At 40.0% G+C, this 18587-nt stretch overlaps 1 protein-coding gene across 5 annotated transcripts in view; it reads left to right on the plus strand.

Moving 5' to 3' along the window:
* Positions 1–18587, plus strand: part of POLR3B (RNA polymerase III subunit B) — a 58162-nt gene that overhangs the window by 31073 nt on the left and 8502 nt on the right. For 3 of the 5 annotated variants that reach the window (XM_015864043.3, XM_015864050.3, XM_085518781.1), the window contains 6 exons: positions 599–726; positions 6258–6467; positions 7913–8071; positions 8456–8573; positions 9669–9811; positions 17635–17738. In XM_015864043.3, the coding sequence (XP_015719529.2) occupies positions 599–726; positions 6258–6467; positions 7913–8071; positions 8456–8573; positions 9669–9811; positions 17635–17738 (862 nt within the window). Of the gene's footprint in view, positions 1–598; positions 727–6257; positions 6468–7912; positions 8072–8455; positions 8652–8832; positions 8976–9668; positions 9812–17634; positions 17739–18587 lie in introns of those variants that run through there. The other 2 variants (XR_014935434.1, XM_085518774.1) reach the window with 2 other exon arrangements.

Below are 18587 nucleotides of genomic sequence, written 5' to 3' on the forward strand. Positions count from 1 at the left end.
TGTACCATTCAGCAACATAATTGATAACAAAATATTAGCAGAGCTTTTCAAATAGCACTTTATTATGGTGTATCATCCATGGTACTGGATCTGGTTTGGAAGCAGATGTTTTCTTTCCAACTGACCTTGAAAAACTAAAACTACCCTTTGGGGTTTTCTTTAATGCCTCAATCTGTCTTGCTTCTCCTTCCTTCACATTCCCTGTAGGTATTTAGATCTCTAAAACGGTAACTTGATGCAGAGGACTCTTGTTATGTGAGATGATATTCCTTAAGGCATTTTGGGACTTGCTGTATAAGCCAATGTTTTATTGTCTTGCTGAGCTCCTTCAGGTTGTTGTTACCTAGAGGCTTTTTCTCTCCTTGATGAAACTTCATTCTCCTTTAATTCATTTCATGTGGAAGCACTTAAAATTAGAGGGGGAAGGGGAAGCTAAAAAAAAAAAAATCCCACATTGAATCCCTATTTTGAGGTCTTTCTGACTTACATTTTCCTGAGCAAAATTGAATTAAAGAGTTATGAGATACTACTAAATTAAATAACGGATATTTATATGTCTGTTCACAAGCCTTCTGTAATTGGTACCCTTTCTTTTAAGGGATACAACACATTTGGAGATTGAGCCTTTCACGCTGCTTGGTGTCTGTGCTGGTCTGATTCCATATCCTCACCACAACCAGTCCCCACGAAACACTTACCAGTGTGCCATGGGGAAACAAGCAATGGGTAAGATTATTGGTTTTTTACTCCAATTTGGAATATTATGTTATGTATGTATTATTTATATATATATAATATTTATTATATTATATTTTGGAGGAAAATGTAGAGAAAATGACAAAAGAGAAATTCTGTCTTGCTCAACATTAAAGTTTTGCTAGGAAGGAAAGAGAATACTTCCTTGCTGAGATGAAGTAAGGAAAAGTTACTTCTAAGAAGTTGGAGAAAATAAAAGAAAACAAAAAACACTTATGCTGAATGAAGACTGTATCTCAATAATTCCATTTGGAGAAAGTAGGGGCACTACTGCTATTTTTTTTTCCTTTTTTTGGTGCATCATAATGACTTTGAAGTTTTCAACTTAACAGGAGGGTTGGCACTCAGGTTTTCTTTGCTCTTTATGCTGCAATGCACTATGGGTTTCCAGACAAAAAGAGTTCATAAAGAAAGTGTTCTCACAAAGAGAGACAGTGCAAAGAGAAGAGACTTTTGCTCAGTAGCTGAGCAGTTGTCAGTGTAACTTTTCTTTTGAAAGACGTTATAGAAATGCAGCGAGCAAATTACTAGAGCTGTGAGTTGCTTGCTTACTTCCCACAGCAGCAGTTTAGCAGTTTAGTTTAGTTTAGGGCTCTTTCTTTCTTTTTTAAATGAAGGACGCAGTGTAAGAATGACTTCCCAGAAAAATGATTGAAATAAAATAAATTTCTGATCAGTCAGTTATTCTTTTTACAAACGTGGCAGCTGATCATTAAAGGGAAACCAAACTATTTTCGAAATATGCAGTGTTGAGCAACTAGCACAAGGTAAGTTTGTGTTCTTCCTTTCTTACATAGCTAAGGTAGCATTAAAGCATTGCAGTCATGCAGGCTGTGATCAAACCAGAGTGAGTGCCATCAAGAGTCTGAGCTGCAGTGCCGCAGTTCAGACAGCTGCACTCAGACTTGTGCTGTACGTGTGCTTGTATTGTTGGTGCCTTGGAAGCTGAGTTACTGTAGAAAAAAAGCACACCACTCCTGTTCATGCTGTGCATCTGAACCTCTGCACCTTCAGTGAGGCTTCTCCAGCAGAAATAATAACATCCTAACTGCCCAGTGCTGAACTGTTGTGGTCAGCCACTAAAATAGCAGAAAATAGCAGCAGATGTGTGTTATCCACTTTAAATAAAACTAAAAAAGAGAGAGGAGCGATGCAATCTTTTATCTTACAGTTCTCCCCCATCCCATTATCTTTCCTCCCACCCCCGAGTCTCTATTTTATGACTATTAGTCTCAGAAGGTTTGGTTAGTTACCACACACAGTTAAGCAGGATCAGTGTGTACAGAAAGCCAATTCAGTATCTGTGGAGTTCTTTTGTAGTTTTCTGTGTGAAGGTTTTTTTCCCCGTTTTGTTTTGAGTGTCATTTGCAATTCATTGTCTGTGTTTTCTGAGGTTGGTGTATTCAGCTGCTTTGACCCTAGGTCTTGCACATTTAGCTCCTTGGATACAATCCTCTGACGTTTCTGCTGACGCTAGGAACACAAAAGCCATTGAATATCTTGAGCAATAAAAAAAAAGCTTTTGTTTCAGTTTGTTATGACAAAACACCTGACTTTAAGAATAAGCAGCTAGATAAAAGTACATTTTAAATGTTGGCACGTGACCTTAGCTTTATTTTGCTCTGCCTGAAGTATCTGTGAGCATCCAAACCTTTCTGTAATTACTGCTTTCTAAAATAACACCCTCAGTGACAATATGTAGGGGCTATCGAAACTATTTTTTTTCTATGCAGTTGTAGATCAAATGAGATCTAAAGGATAATCCAGAAACAGGTTACCCATAGTTCAGACTTTACTTATGAGGGAATGTGACGCTGCACCACAAACCCCAAGCTTTTCTGCAGTTCTCCACCCTTCTTTCTTTTCCCATTTCATAACTGCAGACTGGCTCCAAGGTCCATATTGCCATGTGGAGACTCACATCCAAGTGCACGGTGTCACTTCTGTCTGTCCAAAATAGGGGGCACAGTGGGATTCCTCTGCTCAATAGGAGGGCCCTGTGCACTTGGTCAGCCTTGGCCCTTTTTTAGAAATATCAGACATAGAGAAAGATGTGGAAGCACAGATAACGGGAGAGTGTCCATCCGGTTGCAGTGAGGTCTGCAATCCAGTATTCTTGACAAGTGTTAGGTGTTAAAATACAACCGTGTAAAATGTACTGAAAAATACTTTTTCTGAGTGGGTCATTTTGTTGGAGCTCTGGGGCTGTACTTGGTATAGTGAGCAAAGCGGATTTCTGTGAGATGATATTGAAATGAAATCACTTTGTTTTGTCATAGACAATGTACCATGTGCTGTACTGCACAGTGAGTTGTGCAGTGAGACTGAGGGGAAGTTGTGCTGGCAAATACAGGAGCAGCTGTGAGGGCCTCAGTGGAAGACTGGCATTTCAGTGCAGAAGTAACCATAGAAGCTTAATGTCTGAGAAATATTTAGGGCTAAAATACAAGAATCTGCACTGTTTGAATTCCATGTGTTGGTACAGTAATGTTTAAAATGATCAAAGGCGCCTAAGATTAGAGGTGTAATTTTAAATGCAGCTTTTCAGTCACTTCAGCTTACAGGAAATGGGTCGGTTTTATGTGCTGTACCTCTGTTACTTAGAAGCATTACACAAAAGCCTAATGTAAGAAATGAAAACACCTGTAGTCCTGCCAGCAGTCCACTGTATTGCACAGGCCTATCTGCCAGGGTGGCTTTACAAGTCTGCAAAGCTGTGTGTGGTGGTTTCAACTCAAATGTTTAACATGAGTCTGAGCAAGGAAGGAAGGCTTTGGGTGTCAGTTGTAGCTCCAACGTCTGAAAGAGCAGAGGTTTAATGTTGCTATAAATAATCCACCAGAAGATTGGATAAATGTGTATTCTAGCTGCATGTTCCATCCCTTGGATCATTTTTGTGGCCCTCCACTGAATGTGCTCCAACAGGTCCATGTCTCCCTTGTACTGAGGAATCCGCATCTGGATGCAGTACTCCAGCTGAGGCCTCACCAGTGCAGAGCAGAGGGGCAGGATCACCTCCCTTGCCCTGATGATTGCACTTCTTTTGATACAGCCCACATGAGGTTCACCTGGGCCCACTGCTCAAGCCTATCTAGGTCCCGCTGCATGGTATCTCATCCCTCAGGTGTTTGATCATTTTACTTTGTTCCTGAATCATCCTCTACTAATGTTTCTTTCCCACTAGCATATCCATCACTAGTGTATACATGTACATTTTCTATTTGATATGCTAGAGCATTCAGCTCTAAAAATTACCTGAATACGTTATTACTGAGGCTCAGAATCTCAGTAATGTCAGTTCTGGTCTGAGATAAGCAGTAACAGTTCTGTTAGGGTTATCGGAACCTTTGAAACACGTGAGGTGTTGTTATTCTGACATAACTACAATTTGAATTTGAATTACCTGAAATATGTGAGTGTGTCGTCTGTAAACCCTGAGATATAAGGGGTTACTCAGATTGCTCCTAGTGTATAAAAGAACAAATTTAGCTAAGATCTGACGCACCAGACTTCATCCTGTCTTAGCATCCCTAACCAGTGAACCATAGTGTAGCATGTATAAGCATCCCAGAGGAGGAAAGAAATTGTAAGCACTTCAAAAGAGAAAGTTGAGAAAGCTGGTTTGGCATACTCAGGGGAGTGTTTCTCTCAACAGCGGGGAAATGTACCTGTCTAAAACTCTTTAAGATGAGCTGTGCAGTAGGCAGCTTATCCTGAAAGCACGGAGATTTTTCATTCTAGGTGCAGAGAAAAAGAGTGGCCTGAAATTCCATTTTGTTTGGCAGTAGAAACGAAAGCATTGTCTTATGCTTAGGGTAGGGTAGTATCAGAAGAAAGAGAACATTTGGGTGTTGAGCCTTATTTGGGGATGACTGGGAGAGTCTTCAGTGTTGGTAATTCCAGGCCCCATGAGCTTGCTTCTTGCTGTGTGTAGAAAGTACTGTTCTGGGATGAACTATTTCTTCCTCTAAGAAGAAGACAGGAAAGCAGCTGTTCAGAAGCAAGAAAAGCCTGTCAAGCATTCTAAATTGTCTCCAGTGTTGAAGAACATTGCTCTTGTGGCTTCACATTTGCTTTCTAGAACCAAGAGAAGTCTAGGCATGCAAGACGATTTGTAAGACATTTGTTTTGGATGTTATTTGTTGAGGTGTCTTTCTGTTCTCATCCCTTAGAACATCCCAGCTGTGGAACCTGTGGTGGTTCAGAACAGTGACCCTAGCAGTACTGGCTCAGTAGGCCTTTGGAACTGCTTATGATGCTGCTTGGATTTAGATAATTGGTATTCTAGACATTCTATTTAAATGCAGGCAATTGGAAATTGCAAGTATATGCATATAAAACATAAAGCCCTAAGAGCAGCTTTGTGTTCAGCTGTGTTATATGCTGGCCGTGTGAAGTCTTCATTATAGTCAGGCTGCTTTGACCTTTCCTTGAGAAAAGCCACTCTTTGAAATTGCAGGAGAAATTGGAAAGGTTCTGAAAGACTTAGTTCTTTAGCACATGTACTACAGAATATTTAGTACTTCAACTTTTCAGGCTATAATTTCTTAATTGCTTAGAGACATAGCATAGTCCTGGTACAGCAAACTAATAACGTACGATTGCCTTAACTTTTGTTCCGCTACACAACAGTTTATGTTTCCCTGCTGGGTGTTAATTATTTTTTCCTCAGATTTCAGGAGACACTGTCAGTGTGATGGGACAGGGCCAAAAATTTCAGTCTCAAGCTGTGGGAGGTCTATACAAAGGGTTGAATTCTGAACTGTAAATTTAAAATTAATTTCATGTAGAAAGACAAATATATTGTGGGGGAACTTCTACTGTAGTCTTTCTAGCAATGGCATCTCTCATTTCAGAAAGTAAATCAGTCTTGGCTGCTGCTAACTGTATGCTTTGTTTGTGCTTTGTGACACTGTAACACAGGCTGCTGTTAAACTAATTGTTGCCCAGAAAAAGGAAGAAAATACAAAGTAGAAGACACAGAGATCAATCTAGAGTTCCTCTTGAACCCAATGGGAGTCTTTCTGTGTGTTCTGATACGATTTTTGGATCACAGTTTCAGTTCTTAAACTTGCTGTGGCTATTACAACAGTAGCAACAAACTTAATACTTGTACTGTTATTCAGTGCCATGATTTTAAAGGAATCTTATTTGCATTCAGTCACAGAAGACAGTAGTTTGATTCCTTTTGTTGTTCTTTTTGCCTTGATGCTCAGATCTTCCCTAAAAAGAAAAAAATCTTTCTGTATAAAATAAGTATAAAATAAGAAACCTCTTGGAGCTTTATCCGGGTATAATAATATGAAGTTGTTTTGCTTCAGTCTCTTGTGTGATTTATTTATTTTTTTTTTACTTTTTTTTCATGAAGAATTCGTCTTACTCAATGAAATTTCTCAGTTTGTCAGTTTAGTTTCTATGCATGTTGGTAATTTTTTGCTAAGAAATATTTATTTCTAGGAAAGCCACTGACGTTCAGACTGCTGTTTTTCTTTTACATACAGGTACTATTGGATACAATCAACGAAACAGGATAGATACTCTTATGTATCTTCTTGCCTACCCACAAAAGCCAATGGTAAAAACAAAAACAATTGAACTGATAGATTTTGAGAAACTGCCTGCCGGACAAAATGCCACAGTTGCTGTCATGAGCTACAGTGGTTATGATATTGAAGATGCTCTTGTCCTAAACAAAGCTTCTTTGGACAGAGGTAAGAGCCACCAATTCTTTTCCACTTCTCCACTGCGTGCAGCAATACATACTTCAATAACTTCAATAACCTTGTTGTATTGCTGGGCACAGTAGTAGTATTGCTTGTTTTCTGAGGGAAAATAAGAGTATTGCCTAAAGCAATATTTATTCTGAGATAAGGTAATTTCTTTCTTTAAAAATAGAAAAGTAAAATCAGTGCATTGCATTTATCTTTCAATGTACATAAGCACCAGATAGGAGCTAACAAAATGAAATCTGTATTTTTGCTATTCCAGCCTGTGTCATCCATCTGCACAGATCTCAGAGCTTTATGTTAATGCTGCTGGGGGATAGAGCAGAGTTCCCTGAAAACTTGGTGTCTCTTCTCTCTCTCCTCAATAAATTCCCTTGAGAGGAGATGTAATGCAGTGTGATCAAATCGGTTTTAGTTTTGGGTGGCCAAAATCAGTTTCTTCCATGACTTTATTCCCCCCCATGCACCCTTCCTCCTAGTTGCTAGGCAGCAATAATAGTATTCCTAGACATGTATCTTTAGCATTAATGTCTGACGCGTTTAATTTATGCCTCCTTTTCTGAAACAACAACAGACATGATTTAAAAGTGAATGTTTTCTTTTCTGGTAGACTGGTAGCATTTACAGGGTGAGCCGTGGTGCCTGTCAGGAGTTACTTGACATAATCTAACAATATAGATGTATTGTATGTGGCCACAGCCATCTTTCAAATGGACTAAAATAATGTAGGATTGTTGGAAAGCGCCACTCTTGGCTGTCTGTAACTCTAAGTGTGATGGAAGCATTTAGTAGTGTGGCTAGTTGGAACACCTAGAGAGAAACATACAAAGGTGCTACTTCTCTCATCTAAACGAGCTAACTCTATTTACATGTAATTATATTCCTATACCTGTGTATGTATGTGTGTGTGTGTATATATAAGTTATATGCAATTCATACTACTTGGAACTGGAAGAAAATGGAATGATAACACTCACTAAATGCTTTCCTGGCTTTTGTCAGTCACAAGCATGAGTAAAAGTTTGGGTCCCTTAGAACCACCAAAAGGAAGAGGAGCTGTTCTCATTCTGTTTAGACATCTCCTCCTATGCCATGTCTCTGTGTGGACCACGGAAGATAAGAAAAACGGTGTGTGTGTGTATGTGTGTGTACAGAGCTATAGGAGGGGTTGGCAGAACTTCAGAATTGGTTTGCAGTCCTGTGTTTAAAAAATAACAGCATACTTGATTTGATTTTAAATTGTGAGATAATAGGTGCCTTTGTGCAATGGCAGATATGCATATTCACAATGATGAGTAATGTAACTGTTAAAAATACATTACATTTCATAGCTTAGCATGTGTTTCAGTGTTCTTTTTTGTTGCTGCGCTGTTAACATGTTATAAAGAATTTTTGAACTCCTAAGCAAAATAGTTTGTGTTACATTTTAGGTTTTGGAAGGTGTCTCGTGTACAAGAATGCCAAGTGTACACTGAAGCGTTACACAAACCAGACGTTCGACAAAGTGATGGGTCCAATGTTGGATGCAGCTACTCGCAAACCAATCTGGCGCCATGAAATCTTAGATGCTGATGGTATCTGCTCTCCTGGTATGTTAGACTGCATGTTTAGTCATGGCACCTACTGAATTTGAATACTGAATCTGAAGTAGACGTGAACATTTATTGTGTGCTTTGTTTTGTTCTTTCTCCTTATGGCAAATGACTTCATATGCCTTTTCATATTCTTTAGACCTTAGGTATATTCAACAGCTCTTCTCACAGTGTTCTCAACATGCAGCTGTTCTGTTTTGATTACCAAAAAAGCTGGTTTAATGATTTCCTTACCATGTGATATTCAATGATATAATGTGACCTACTTCCTGGATTTGTTCTTTACAGTTTGTCTTCCAGTACCACCTTATTTTATAGCTTCAAATGTATTTCTAACACAGGCAGCCAGGTATAGTTTATTTTCTTTTCTGTTTGATGTAGGTGAAAAAGTAGAAAATAAACAAGTCCTTGTGAACAAATCAATGCCAACAGTGACCCAGACGCCTCTGGAAGGAAGCAGTGTGCCACAGCAACCACAGTACAAAGATGTACCAGTAACGTATGTTGCATCTTGACTTTCTACCTGGGGAAGGTAGCACAGAGGAAAGGCCCCTCTGTACAAGGATCAATTTTGAAAGTATGTGTATAGAGAGGAATCATTGAGTTGTTTCCCAGGAGAATCCAAGGAAGAAGTTATGACAGTGGGAGCAGGGAGTGGGAGAGCAGAGTACATATGTATGCTCAGTGTGAGAGTGCATCTCCTCCATGTAGACTCTCTTCTGAAAACACTGACTGCTGTTCAACCCTTATTTTGCCAGTTGGGAGTCCAGAAGATAGAGGCCTTCCTATCTCAGATGCTGATGGTGACTGATGGTCAGCTTGTTCTGGCCACTCCAAGCAGATTTCCTTTACCAAAGCACCAAATGAATAGTAAAGGACAGCTAAAAAGATTTTTTCCCTTAGTGTCCTGAAAGATCAGAAGAGTTCTGAGATGAAAACTTCAAGGTAAAATACATAAATTAGGAAGCATTAAGGGTTTTCCACTATTTAGTCAGCAGTAGCCTTGACACATTGGTAAATTACTGGAGAGCAAGGCAAACAATTGGTGTCCAGGTTGGAATGGCAGAAATAGCCATGCTGCACTTCTCTGTGATTCATTACCAACAGGAAGCTGAAGATTTACTCCCACCAGATACTAATAAAGAAGCGGTATAACAAGATAATCATCAAGAGATAGAGACATGCACACAGGGCTTTAAGTTTAGGTGTCATAGTTTGACCATCTCAGCTACTGGAGCAACTGACAAAATAATCTCCTACAAAAGATATTGAAATCTGATAGAAAAAACTGCAGAATGAGGTTATATTTTTGAGCTCTGTGTCTCCTGCTATATAAACTCAGGTGATACCTGCAAAGTTCTTCTCTTTCTGTATCCCATACTGTGTTCTGACCATGATTTGTTTTTATGCCAGTACATGACATACCTTCATTTTGTTCTTAAATTACTTCAGAATATTCCTTAAGCTCCCTTCATCAGCTATAACCCTGGCTCCATTAAGGGTTCATTCCAGTCAGAAACTTAATAAACAGGTACTTGTTTTTAACTTCTTTTGTTTGTAAATGTAAAATTCATGTTTTGTGTTCTTTCCCTAGCTATAAAGGTGCAACTGACTCTTATATTGAAAAAGTAATGATTTCATCAAATGCAGAGGATGCTTTCTTGATCAAAATGTTGTTGAGGCAAACGAGGCGCCCAGAAATTGGGGATAAATTTAGCAGTCGTCATGGGCAAAAAGGTGAGATGTGTATTTAATAAAAATAAATACGTGTTGAGTATTCCCACCACATACGTGCATCGTGTGTGTTTCAGATATTTTATGGCTGCAGTGGTAGAAGTATTCTTTATTGGTTTAGTTTACCTAAAATGGCAATTATGTTTCTGGAAGTGAGGAGGAATCAACAAACAGAACTGTTGACTTACGAACCTGGAGAGTAGGGTAGGTGTCCTTTTTGAATAAGAACAGGATTTTGTTTTTCTAAGTGTAAATTTGATTTTAGGTAGATTTGTCAATGAGTAATCAGGAAAGGTATTGAAGGAAAGAGTGAGAGGAACTATTCTGAATGAACAGAAAAGACAAGAGATGGATTGTGATCTGGGGCACCTCTTGATCTTCAAACAGAGAGCTGTAAAATAGCTTCCTACTAGGAAGCTGCTCAGTGAAATAGTAATCTCCAGTGTTGAATATTAATTGTGAAATGAAAGTTAGAATATCTGTTGAAGATATAATGAACTCCCTTTGACATTAACAGCAGTAAAACATGACATGGAATATCATAGTATCATAGTATCATAGTCTCGTGTGGGTTGGAAGGGACCTTAGAGATCATCGAGTCCAACCCCCGGGATTCGAGCCTCCTGTGTAGCAGAGCGGCACTTCTACCACTTGCGCCACAGGGGATTCGAACCCAGAGCCTCCGGTGTTGCAAGGCGGCATTCCTACCACTGCGCCACCGGGGCACACATATCCTCTCTGAATCTCCAAGTGTCGGGGGTGCATGGGAGGAGCGTCATGAAAGGAGTGACTGAAAACATTCTGACTGTAGAAACAAACATGTTTTGTTCCCTGTGGTCTCAGTATGGGACTGGTTTTGACTGTTAGTCAGTTTTTCATCTTTGCACATGGAAAATCCAGAAATTTAGAAATCTAGTGTGACCTTTTGCTGCATTGTATGTGCTGTACTAAAAATACCTATGGAAGGCTTCAAAAAAGTAAAGAAGAAACCGTGCGTTCTTGACTTCCCCTTTAAAATCCAACCCAGTTCTTCCACGACAGCTAAGTAGGTTAGTTTTTGTAACTGAGGAGGAGGAAGATCATTGGCTTAAGAGAGAAATAGAAAGACTTGAGCAGTTGGGATAGTTCAGCAGATCCATTCCTTTCTCATTGTTTCATGATTTCCTGTAGAATTTGTCTGAAGTAATTTTACAATCTATGACACAAAGGAGATATAAAATACTTTAAGCTTATGATTGTTTTTATAGCAAAGCCCATTTCTTCATATTTCCTTGAACTTTGTCTAGTTGGTTCTTTCTCCTTTCCTACTGGGATGTATGTCCTTACTGGTAGCAGGCTTTTCAGTTTATTGTCTTGTAGTACGTCAGAAGAAAAAACGTTAGGAAGAGTGCTGGAAGGGAGAAGTGTGCTTGGGGAGAAGATAAATGCATTAGATACATAGAAATAAATACTGATGAGAACACTGGAATTTACTGTTTCATTATTTCAGCATACAGTGAAGAATTGGATAATGGCTTCAATGTTAGATTACAAGCAGCAAAAGCTTTGGAAAGGAAGGGGGAAATCTCCTGTGCTAGTTGTTTAAAAATATCGTTAGTATCATCTTTCTCTGACATCAAATCAGAGAAGGATCTGTTGTAGCAGAAGAATATACACAACTGTGAAACAGAAATTACAGTGCTAGCCGTCTAACATTTTCTATTGAGAGAATTTTTAATTAGCTCTGAATTTGTTCTCTCTTTGTCTGAATGCAGCTGATTACCTCTTCAAGTTTAATCTGTGAGTGTTAGTTTTAAGCCCATCATAGAGCCATTTAAACAAGTACCTCAATTTAGTAAGAAGGAGGGAAAGCAAATTACTGTCCTTTCTCTATTGTCAGTATTTTTATTTTCTGGTGAGAGTTGTTGAAGATGAGATTTGATTTCATGATATTGTGGTCATAGTTTTAAAATAATTAAATATGTATTAAATACAAGATTGCACAAAGCTTTTTTCATATTTTTTTCCCATGTATTACAAATTGATTTGTATTCTAAAGGTATACTTTAGAATCACTGTGTCACTGTGGCAGAAAGAAGCAGAGTAACAGAATTGGAAAGTGTCTGGGATACAACAGATTAAATCTCGCAAACCAGCTTTAGCCTTTTGTTACAGAACAGCCTTTCATTAAATACGCATGTAGATTTGGTAGGCCCCTGTAATAATTTAGATCTATGCTACTGCATCTGTATTTGCTACTTTCTTTGTGTCCTCTCCCATGTCAACACTGTATGGGTAAGGGTCACCAATTCGTGGCCTGTCCACTCTTTTCATGCAAGTCTGTGCTATAAGTGCACTTCTTCTAAACTGCCTGGAAAACCCTCGCCTTCCTTTTGAGACTTGTCAACAAAGAACACAAGAAGAAGGCAAGTCAGGCCATTGCGTTGTGTTCTGAAATGCGCCAGCAAGTATTTTGTGCTGTCTCAATACTCATCTTCAAACGGGACGTTGCAATCAGATCTTGGGAATAGGGCTGTCCCTTTAGTTTGTAAAGTCCTTAAGCTTCTACTGTTTCAGGAATAAATATATGTGTACCAGAGAGGACTTACCTTAAGTTGTAGGTCTTTGCTTTAACTGTTTCGCATCGTACATTTTTCAGAAGGATAAAGAAACTTTTTTGGTGTATTATTTTGTTTTTTAATCTTGCATTCTTCAATAAATTCACTTTCCAAAGCACAGAAGGCTGAAGGATTGTTAAGCTAAAGAAGCTTCATCTGAGTTCCATACAAACTAAATTATTATATTTCCAGATTTCCTCTTGCTTTGCTACAAGTGACAATGAGGAAAAAGTTGGGCTCCTTTGATGTGAAAAAAAGCAATATATCACTTCTCTGAAAGAACATTTCTCAGTCTCTCATGTGAAAAAGGATTAACACCTCCAACAAAGGTCCTGTAGATCACAGAACTAAGCAGCAATACTGAACAGTATGCCTGAGGAGTGGAAAAACTGTATTTAAGCAAGAGATTGTTTGAACTGGCAAACAGAAGCTTTTTAATAGCTGAAGATCTAAGATAAAGGATTAAACCTTTCTGAAGTATCTGCACTTAAACAACTCTAAAGACAAGGAAGCGAGTTTAAATTCATGAAAGATGGCCTTTGTTTTCCTAAATGAACCGTGTTCTTTAGTGTCAAAACAAAATCCTTTCACGGCATTGTCAACTACATAAACTTCATTACAATGCCATCTACATACCAAAGTCTGACCTTGCTTACTTTCTAAAATTTTTACTAGTTTGAGCATCTGCCTCGTGCTTGCCTGAATTCATAGCTAAGATCAACTCATCTTTGTCCTCTCAGTGGGTGCTTTTGCAGTACACTTAAGCAGTGTGTGTAAACTGAGATGCTAGCTTTAAATCATTACCCATGTCATTTTCCCACGTTACAAATCAGACTTAGTGCGTTATCTCTAATAACACGTTGGCGGGTTTATAGGAATTAAATGGTTGAAATGGTATTAAAAAGAATTTGCTGTTATTGACTGCAGGAACGTGAGATGATTAGTGTTTATTGGGCATCAGGGAAGGTAGGAAGTTCATGCTTTATTTTTATCTTCACAAGTTGGGTATGAGAAAAGGAGATGTCAGAATGTCATTAAAACTTCCCTTACAGCCTTTGTTTGTTTATTTTTCACAATGCTGCTGCTTGGCGTGCTTGCTTAAGAAGAAAATCAGGGCATTTTTTTATCTCAAGCGGCAAACAGGTAACCTTCTGACCTCTTCAGTAAATCCTCAACTGAACCTCTGAAATTAGGGTGATTTAGCATTTTATGGCGCAGAATAAAAATCTCTAATTCTGTTTCCAAATAGTGTATCCTGAACACACATTTTATTAAGCTCTTGACTCATTCAGCCATGTGTATTTTGTAAAGTTCCTATGGTTATTGTTTTACAATAGCTGCTTCCAGAAGCATTGTAAGGGTTTCAATTAATCAGCTCTTTGTGTGCTTCAGACTATGCAAATTTATCACATCAGACCATTCAGCAGCTCATGGGAAAGCAGTGTACAAACTGTATTGTCTTCTAGCACCTCCTCTCATTTAGAGTGATGTTTTTAATAAGAAAACTAATCAAGTTTACTTATGCATTATTTATCTGTTAATTTTAATTCTGTTCTTATGTCAAATGGGATCTAGGAAGTGATACGATAGATCAGTGAATGATTTGATATTGAACAATGCTCGTGTGATGCAGCACTTTTCTCTCCTGGAGTTGTTTTGTGCTTAGTTAGCCATGGTGGTGTGCAGTCACAGTTCTGAAGCAGATGTACATTTCTGCTGTTTCATAACTGCCTATCAGTTGGTCCCTTGCCTGCAATATACTGCACTGCGTTGTAGGTACCTCTCTTCTTCATTAGGTGATGTAGTCGTTTTTCTCTGGGATATTTCCAAACTCTGTCCAATCTGGCAAATCTAAAGTGGGCACTTTTCAGTTAGTTTGAGCTCTTGTGCTGCTCTATCATTAGAATAAACAAACAGGGACAACTTAGTAAATGCAAGTCTTTTTGTCTCGCTGATAGGAGTGGGTATTACTGCTGCTTCCATTCACTTCATCTCCTTTGCTTGCTAATGTCCCTCCTGCTGCTAGCAATTAGTTTTCTATATTAGGTTGTTTTGACTTATTTGATTTTTTATTTTTTTTTTCATTTGGCATGTGTGCACTGAGGGCACCTGGCAGAACTGGTGACAAACTTTCCTATACCATCGCTGGGACCCTGCCGCCTCCAGCCCCTCATAGCTGTCAGCAGGCTGCAGAGCAGGCTCTGATTCTGGAAATGGGAATATCTCCCATTGAGGAATGGAGCAAAGAGGTGGGAGAGCTCTGTGTCCTGTAGGGCTGTGTGGAGGCACAGGGTGCTGGGATGCAGACAGCCATGTGTAAGATGGGGGTGTTGGGCCTGATGAGGGCTGGCATTTACTGGCTGACATACAACAGCACAGCATTTGTTTTGTCTAGCAAAGCAATTACTGCCTTTTCTGGTTGTTAGTGTTTAATTCTGGTCCTAGACAAGAACTTCACAGTGTTATAGGAGAGAAGAGATTCAGGCCCATAAGAATACAGCATGTAGGCTAAAATCGTATTGCCGGATTCCACGTGCAGCACATGAAAATGTGTGCTGGGGAGAGGGGGGTGAATGAAACCAAGTTATTTTGTGTGTCCAGTATGAAAGCTGGGGAGCAGTTTTCCTGTGATGTCTGAATGAGTAACAATCAGGAAATCCTAAAAACCTGTATTAAGTGCAAAGTTAAGTACGGGTTTGAGTGTGTTTATGAATAGTGCATAGGGAACAGCCAAGCAGCTTGGCTGTGAAATGTAGGTGCTGCACGGGACAGTGTTTGGAATTTGAGGCTGTTTTAAATCCAGCTTCTGCCTTTTCTCCTTTACTGTTTTATGAGCCAGTTTCAAGTGATTATTCTAATTCACTCAGTCACCCTTTTGCTGCTTCCTGGCAATGCAAAACTGGCATTTCATTGCCCTGCTGCAAACCCTGGTACAGCAATTGGGGCTGAAAAGGAGAAGCAGAGTCAGGAACTCTGAGAGCGGACCTGCAGGCGTTAGCTGATCTCTGAAGAGCCTATAACAGAGCGGGACTACAAAATGAATCAAGTTCCCATTTTGGAGCAAGTTGCAGCTGCTTGCTTTTAGGAGTTGTGTTGTATGCGGGAAGGTGCCTTGCAGGTTTGTAAGTAGCTCCTTACTATATAGAAAAAAATAAACTTCCTTAAAACATGGAGAAGTAGAAGCTGCTTTCCAGCCTGCTCTCTAAATACAAATGAGTGTGCTGTACATCTGCTACCTAAACTCAGCAACTTCTTAAAATACAGACGCTCAAAACTGAGATTTCATAGCTTTCCCTTTCTTTCTTTTTTTTCTGGGCTATAACAGAAACTTTATAAATGGCCTCGCAAGCTTCCCATTGCTGTATTCTAAATATTTTAACTTCTAAGCTCATTATGCTGTCTTTGTGTTAACTTGTATTAAAATCTGTCAGCTATGACTGGTCTCATAACCACAGCCAGCGGACCAGAATAAGTTAATTATTTACTTGTGTCACTAGTGCTCTTCATCTAATGAAATGCACAGCTGTGTTAGATCTGCAGTTGGGTGTGTAGGTCCCATTGTTCCGCAAGTCAGCGGAGGGTAGAAGCCGCTATGATGGAGAGCCCTCAGTTCTTTCTGCTGTTCTGCCTTTCTGTGTCGATTTCATGGATCTTTTATCATTCACTTTCACACAAAACAAACAACACAGTGGCTGTCTGCTATGGGAACCAGCATGGCATATAAAAGGTTTTCAGAGCCTAAAGTAATTTTAAGTTAGCTAAGATTTAATTTTTGGCTTACAGGTGCCCTGAAGTCCAGATGTAGCATAAAGCTTTCTTAGAACCAAACAGGAATGAAGCACAACACGAGTGCCATAATATTCCCGTAGTGAAGTACTTATGTGTATAAATGTTGGATAAAGAACTTTGTGCTCACATGAAAGAATGGGTTTCGGTTTGGGGTCTTTTATTTCATTTTCAGCAAGTGGTTGCTTCTTGGTGGGGAGGATAGAGATGTGTTACCACTTTGTCATAACAGAACAATGAACATTAATTTCAAGAAGTTAAAAACTAAATGCCATCCCCACCCCCCAGACGCTCTCATCCTTCCCCACCCTCCCCCCATACTTACCATTCCCATTCCCTTGACTACTGTTGGTGCACCTCTCCCTGCCTTGCTGCTCCCTCCTGAGCCACTGCCGCCATCCCCCTGCATGCTGGCGGCCGGTGCTGCCTGCCTGGGGATGTGTCCAGCACCCACAGCCCTCAGGAGCCCATCCACTGTGGGGCCCTTCCCAAAGTGTGGTGCGTTCATCTCAGATAGCTGGTTGGCTTTTCCACTTGTAAGGGCTTCTGGAAGAAATTGGCTACTCAAGCAGTAGTATTGGCTCGAAGGAGGGATTAAGCAGCTGCTTTTTAGCACCTAAAGTTGTACGTTAGATCTCTTGGTCATTTATCACTGCAGTGTTCTGACCTGCAGAACTTAGCTGTAAGAGTGGAAAGGAAAATGCTGCGATATGTGCTAGATTTTTAAGTGAGGTTTTATGCTTCTGCTTAATGCGTCATAAGTAATTCTAGGGTTTGGTGTTTTGTTCTTTTGTTTTCTACCCGGTGACACCAAAAGTTACGATGTATGTCCAGGGGTGGACAAAATACAAAGTACAACCCCTCCTGTAATTCGGCAGGAGCAGTTTTCGCTCAGCAAATGAGCACTGCCTGAAGAAGTGTTGGGTTTTTGTTATTTTCCCCTGATTTGAGCCCAGCTCATATCAAATCCTGACTTCATTTAGCATTTAGTGAAGATGCACGTGATGAAGGGATTCTGAATCAGTGGTAATTTTTTGTATCCCAAGAGGTGATGCAAGAGAACCGATTTCTTCTTTTTTTTTGTTTTTCCAGACAATTACAGCATCAGCTCTAAAAAAAATAGGTTTCACTTGAGATGTTCCAGACCGATGGTCAAAAGCTTCTGGTTGCATCTGAAAACTGTATCTAAAGCTTTCTTCCCTAATTGCTAGCTGACACGTCATGCGGAGCATTATGCAGGGCTATGCTAATGCTGCCAGTCCTGTCACAAGGGCTCTCCTCAAGCTTGCAGATCCAAGCAGCGGTCATGGTAATGAATCTGGGTAAAAAGTTGATCCATGAGAAAGAGAGGAGGAGAAAAACACTGAAAAAATATCTGATGATGAGGCGTCAGCCCCGCTGGTGGTTTGCTGCTGGTGAATTGAAATGTTCTCTCTTCTGCAGGAGTGTGTGGACTGATTGTTCCTCAGGAAGACATGCCATTTTGTGATACAGGGATCTGTCCAGATATCATAATGAACCCTCATGGCTTCCCCTCACGTATGACGGTTAGTGGCTATGTTGTCATTGAAGAGCTAGCATCCTGCAATAGAGAAAGTGAAGTGGATTAGACAAAAAAACATAACTCATGGAGTTATGCATATACATATACATTCTCCAGTCCTCACGCCACATGCTTGCCCTCTTATGAGCCTTCAACCATCTGAACATCCTTCTGTAAAAGGAGTTGGGATGTGAGCAGTTTGTTTGTGAATCGAAGTTACTTTGTTCTGCATCAGACTATTAGCAGAGCAACCAGGTACTTCATTTGAAGCCTTTCCCTCCCAAGTGACTGTACCCAGTAAGCCAGCTGGGCATACAGTGAGAGGAAGAGCAGAGATGAGTTTCAGTAACAGTCCTAGGCCTTATATCGCACACACCTCCATGGAATTCATGCAAGCTTTGTTGTGGGGCTGTACCACATACATCACAACCTGACCTTGATATGGAACCTCTGCTGATTACTTTGTACACCTCTGATGGTTTTTCCTTTGTTAACTGCCTTCCTCCTGTTCGCACTGCTGCACTGTGGAGTGTCAAACTCTGCAGCAGTCTCCCAGAGCAGAAGGTCACACTGGATTGTGCTCACTTTTCGGACAAGATGAAAAAAAAATGGGAATGTCTGACTCTGGTACTTAAGGGGATCCCAGACCCTGTCTGCTTTTCACCCCTTACTACAGGAATACCTCCTTGTTTTCCTTGGGTTTCTCCCATTGTTTCCATTGCACACAGTAACACAGGTTGCCATCTCAGGCCCATCATAGAATGGTTTGTGTTGTGAAGGGGCCTTTGAGATATCTAGTTCCATCCCCCTCTGCTTATAAGCACCTCCCACTAAATGTCTGCCTTACTTACAC

This window comes from Coturnix japonica, chromosome 1, assembly GCF_054131305.1.
Source record: "Coturnix japonica strain WE chromosome 1, WE-NBRP24, whole genome shotgun sequence".
Taxonomy (NCBI): domain Eukaryota; kingdom Metazoa; phylum Chordata; class Aves; order Galliformes; family Phasianidae; genus Coturnix; species Coturnix japonica.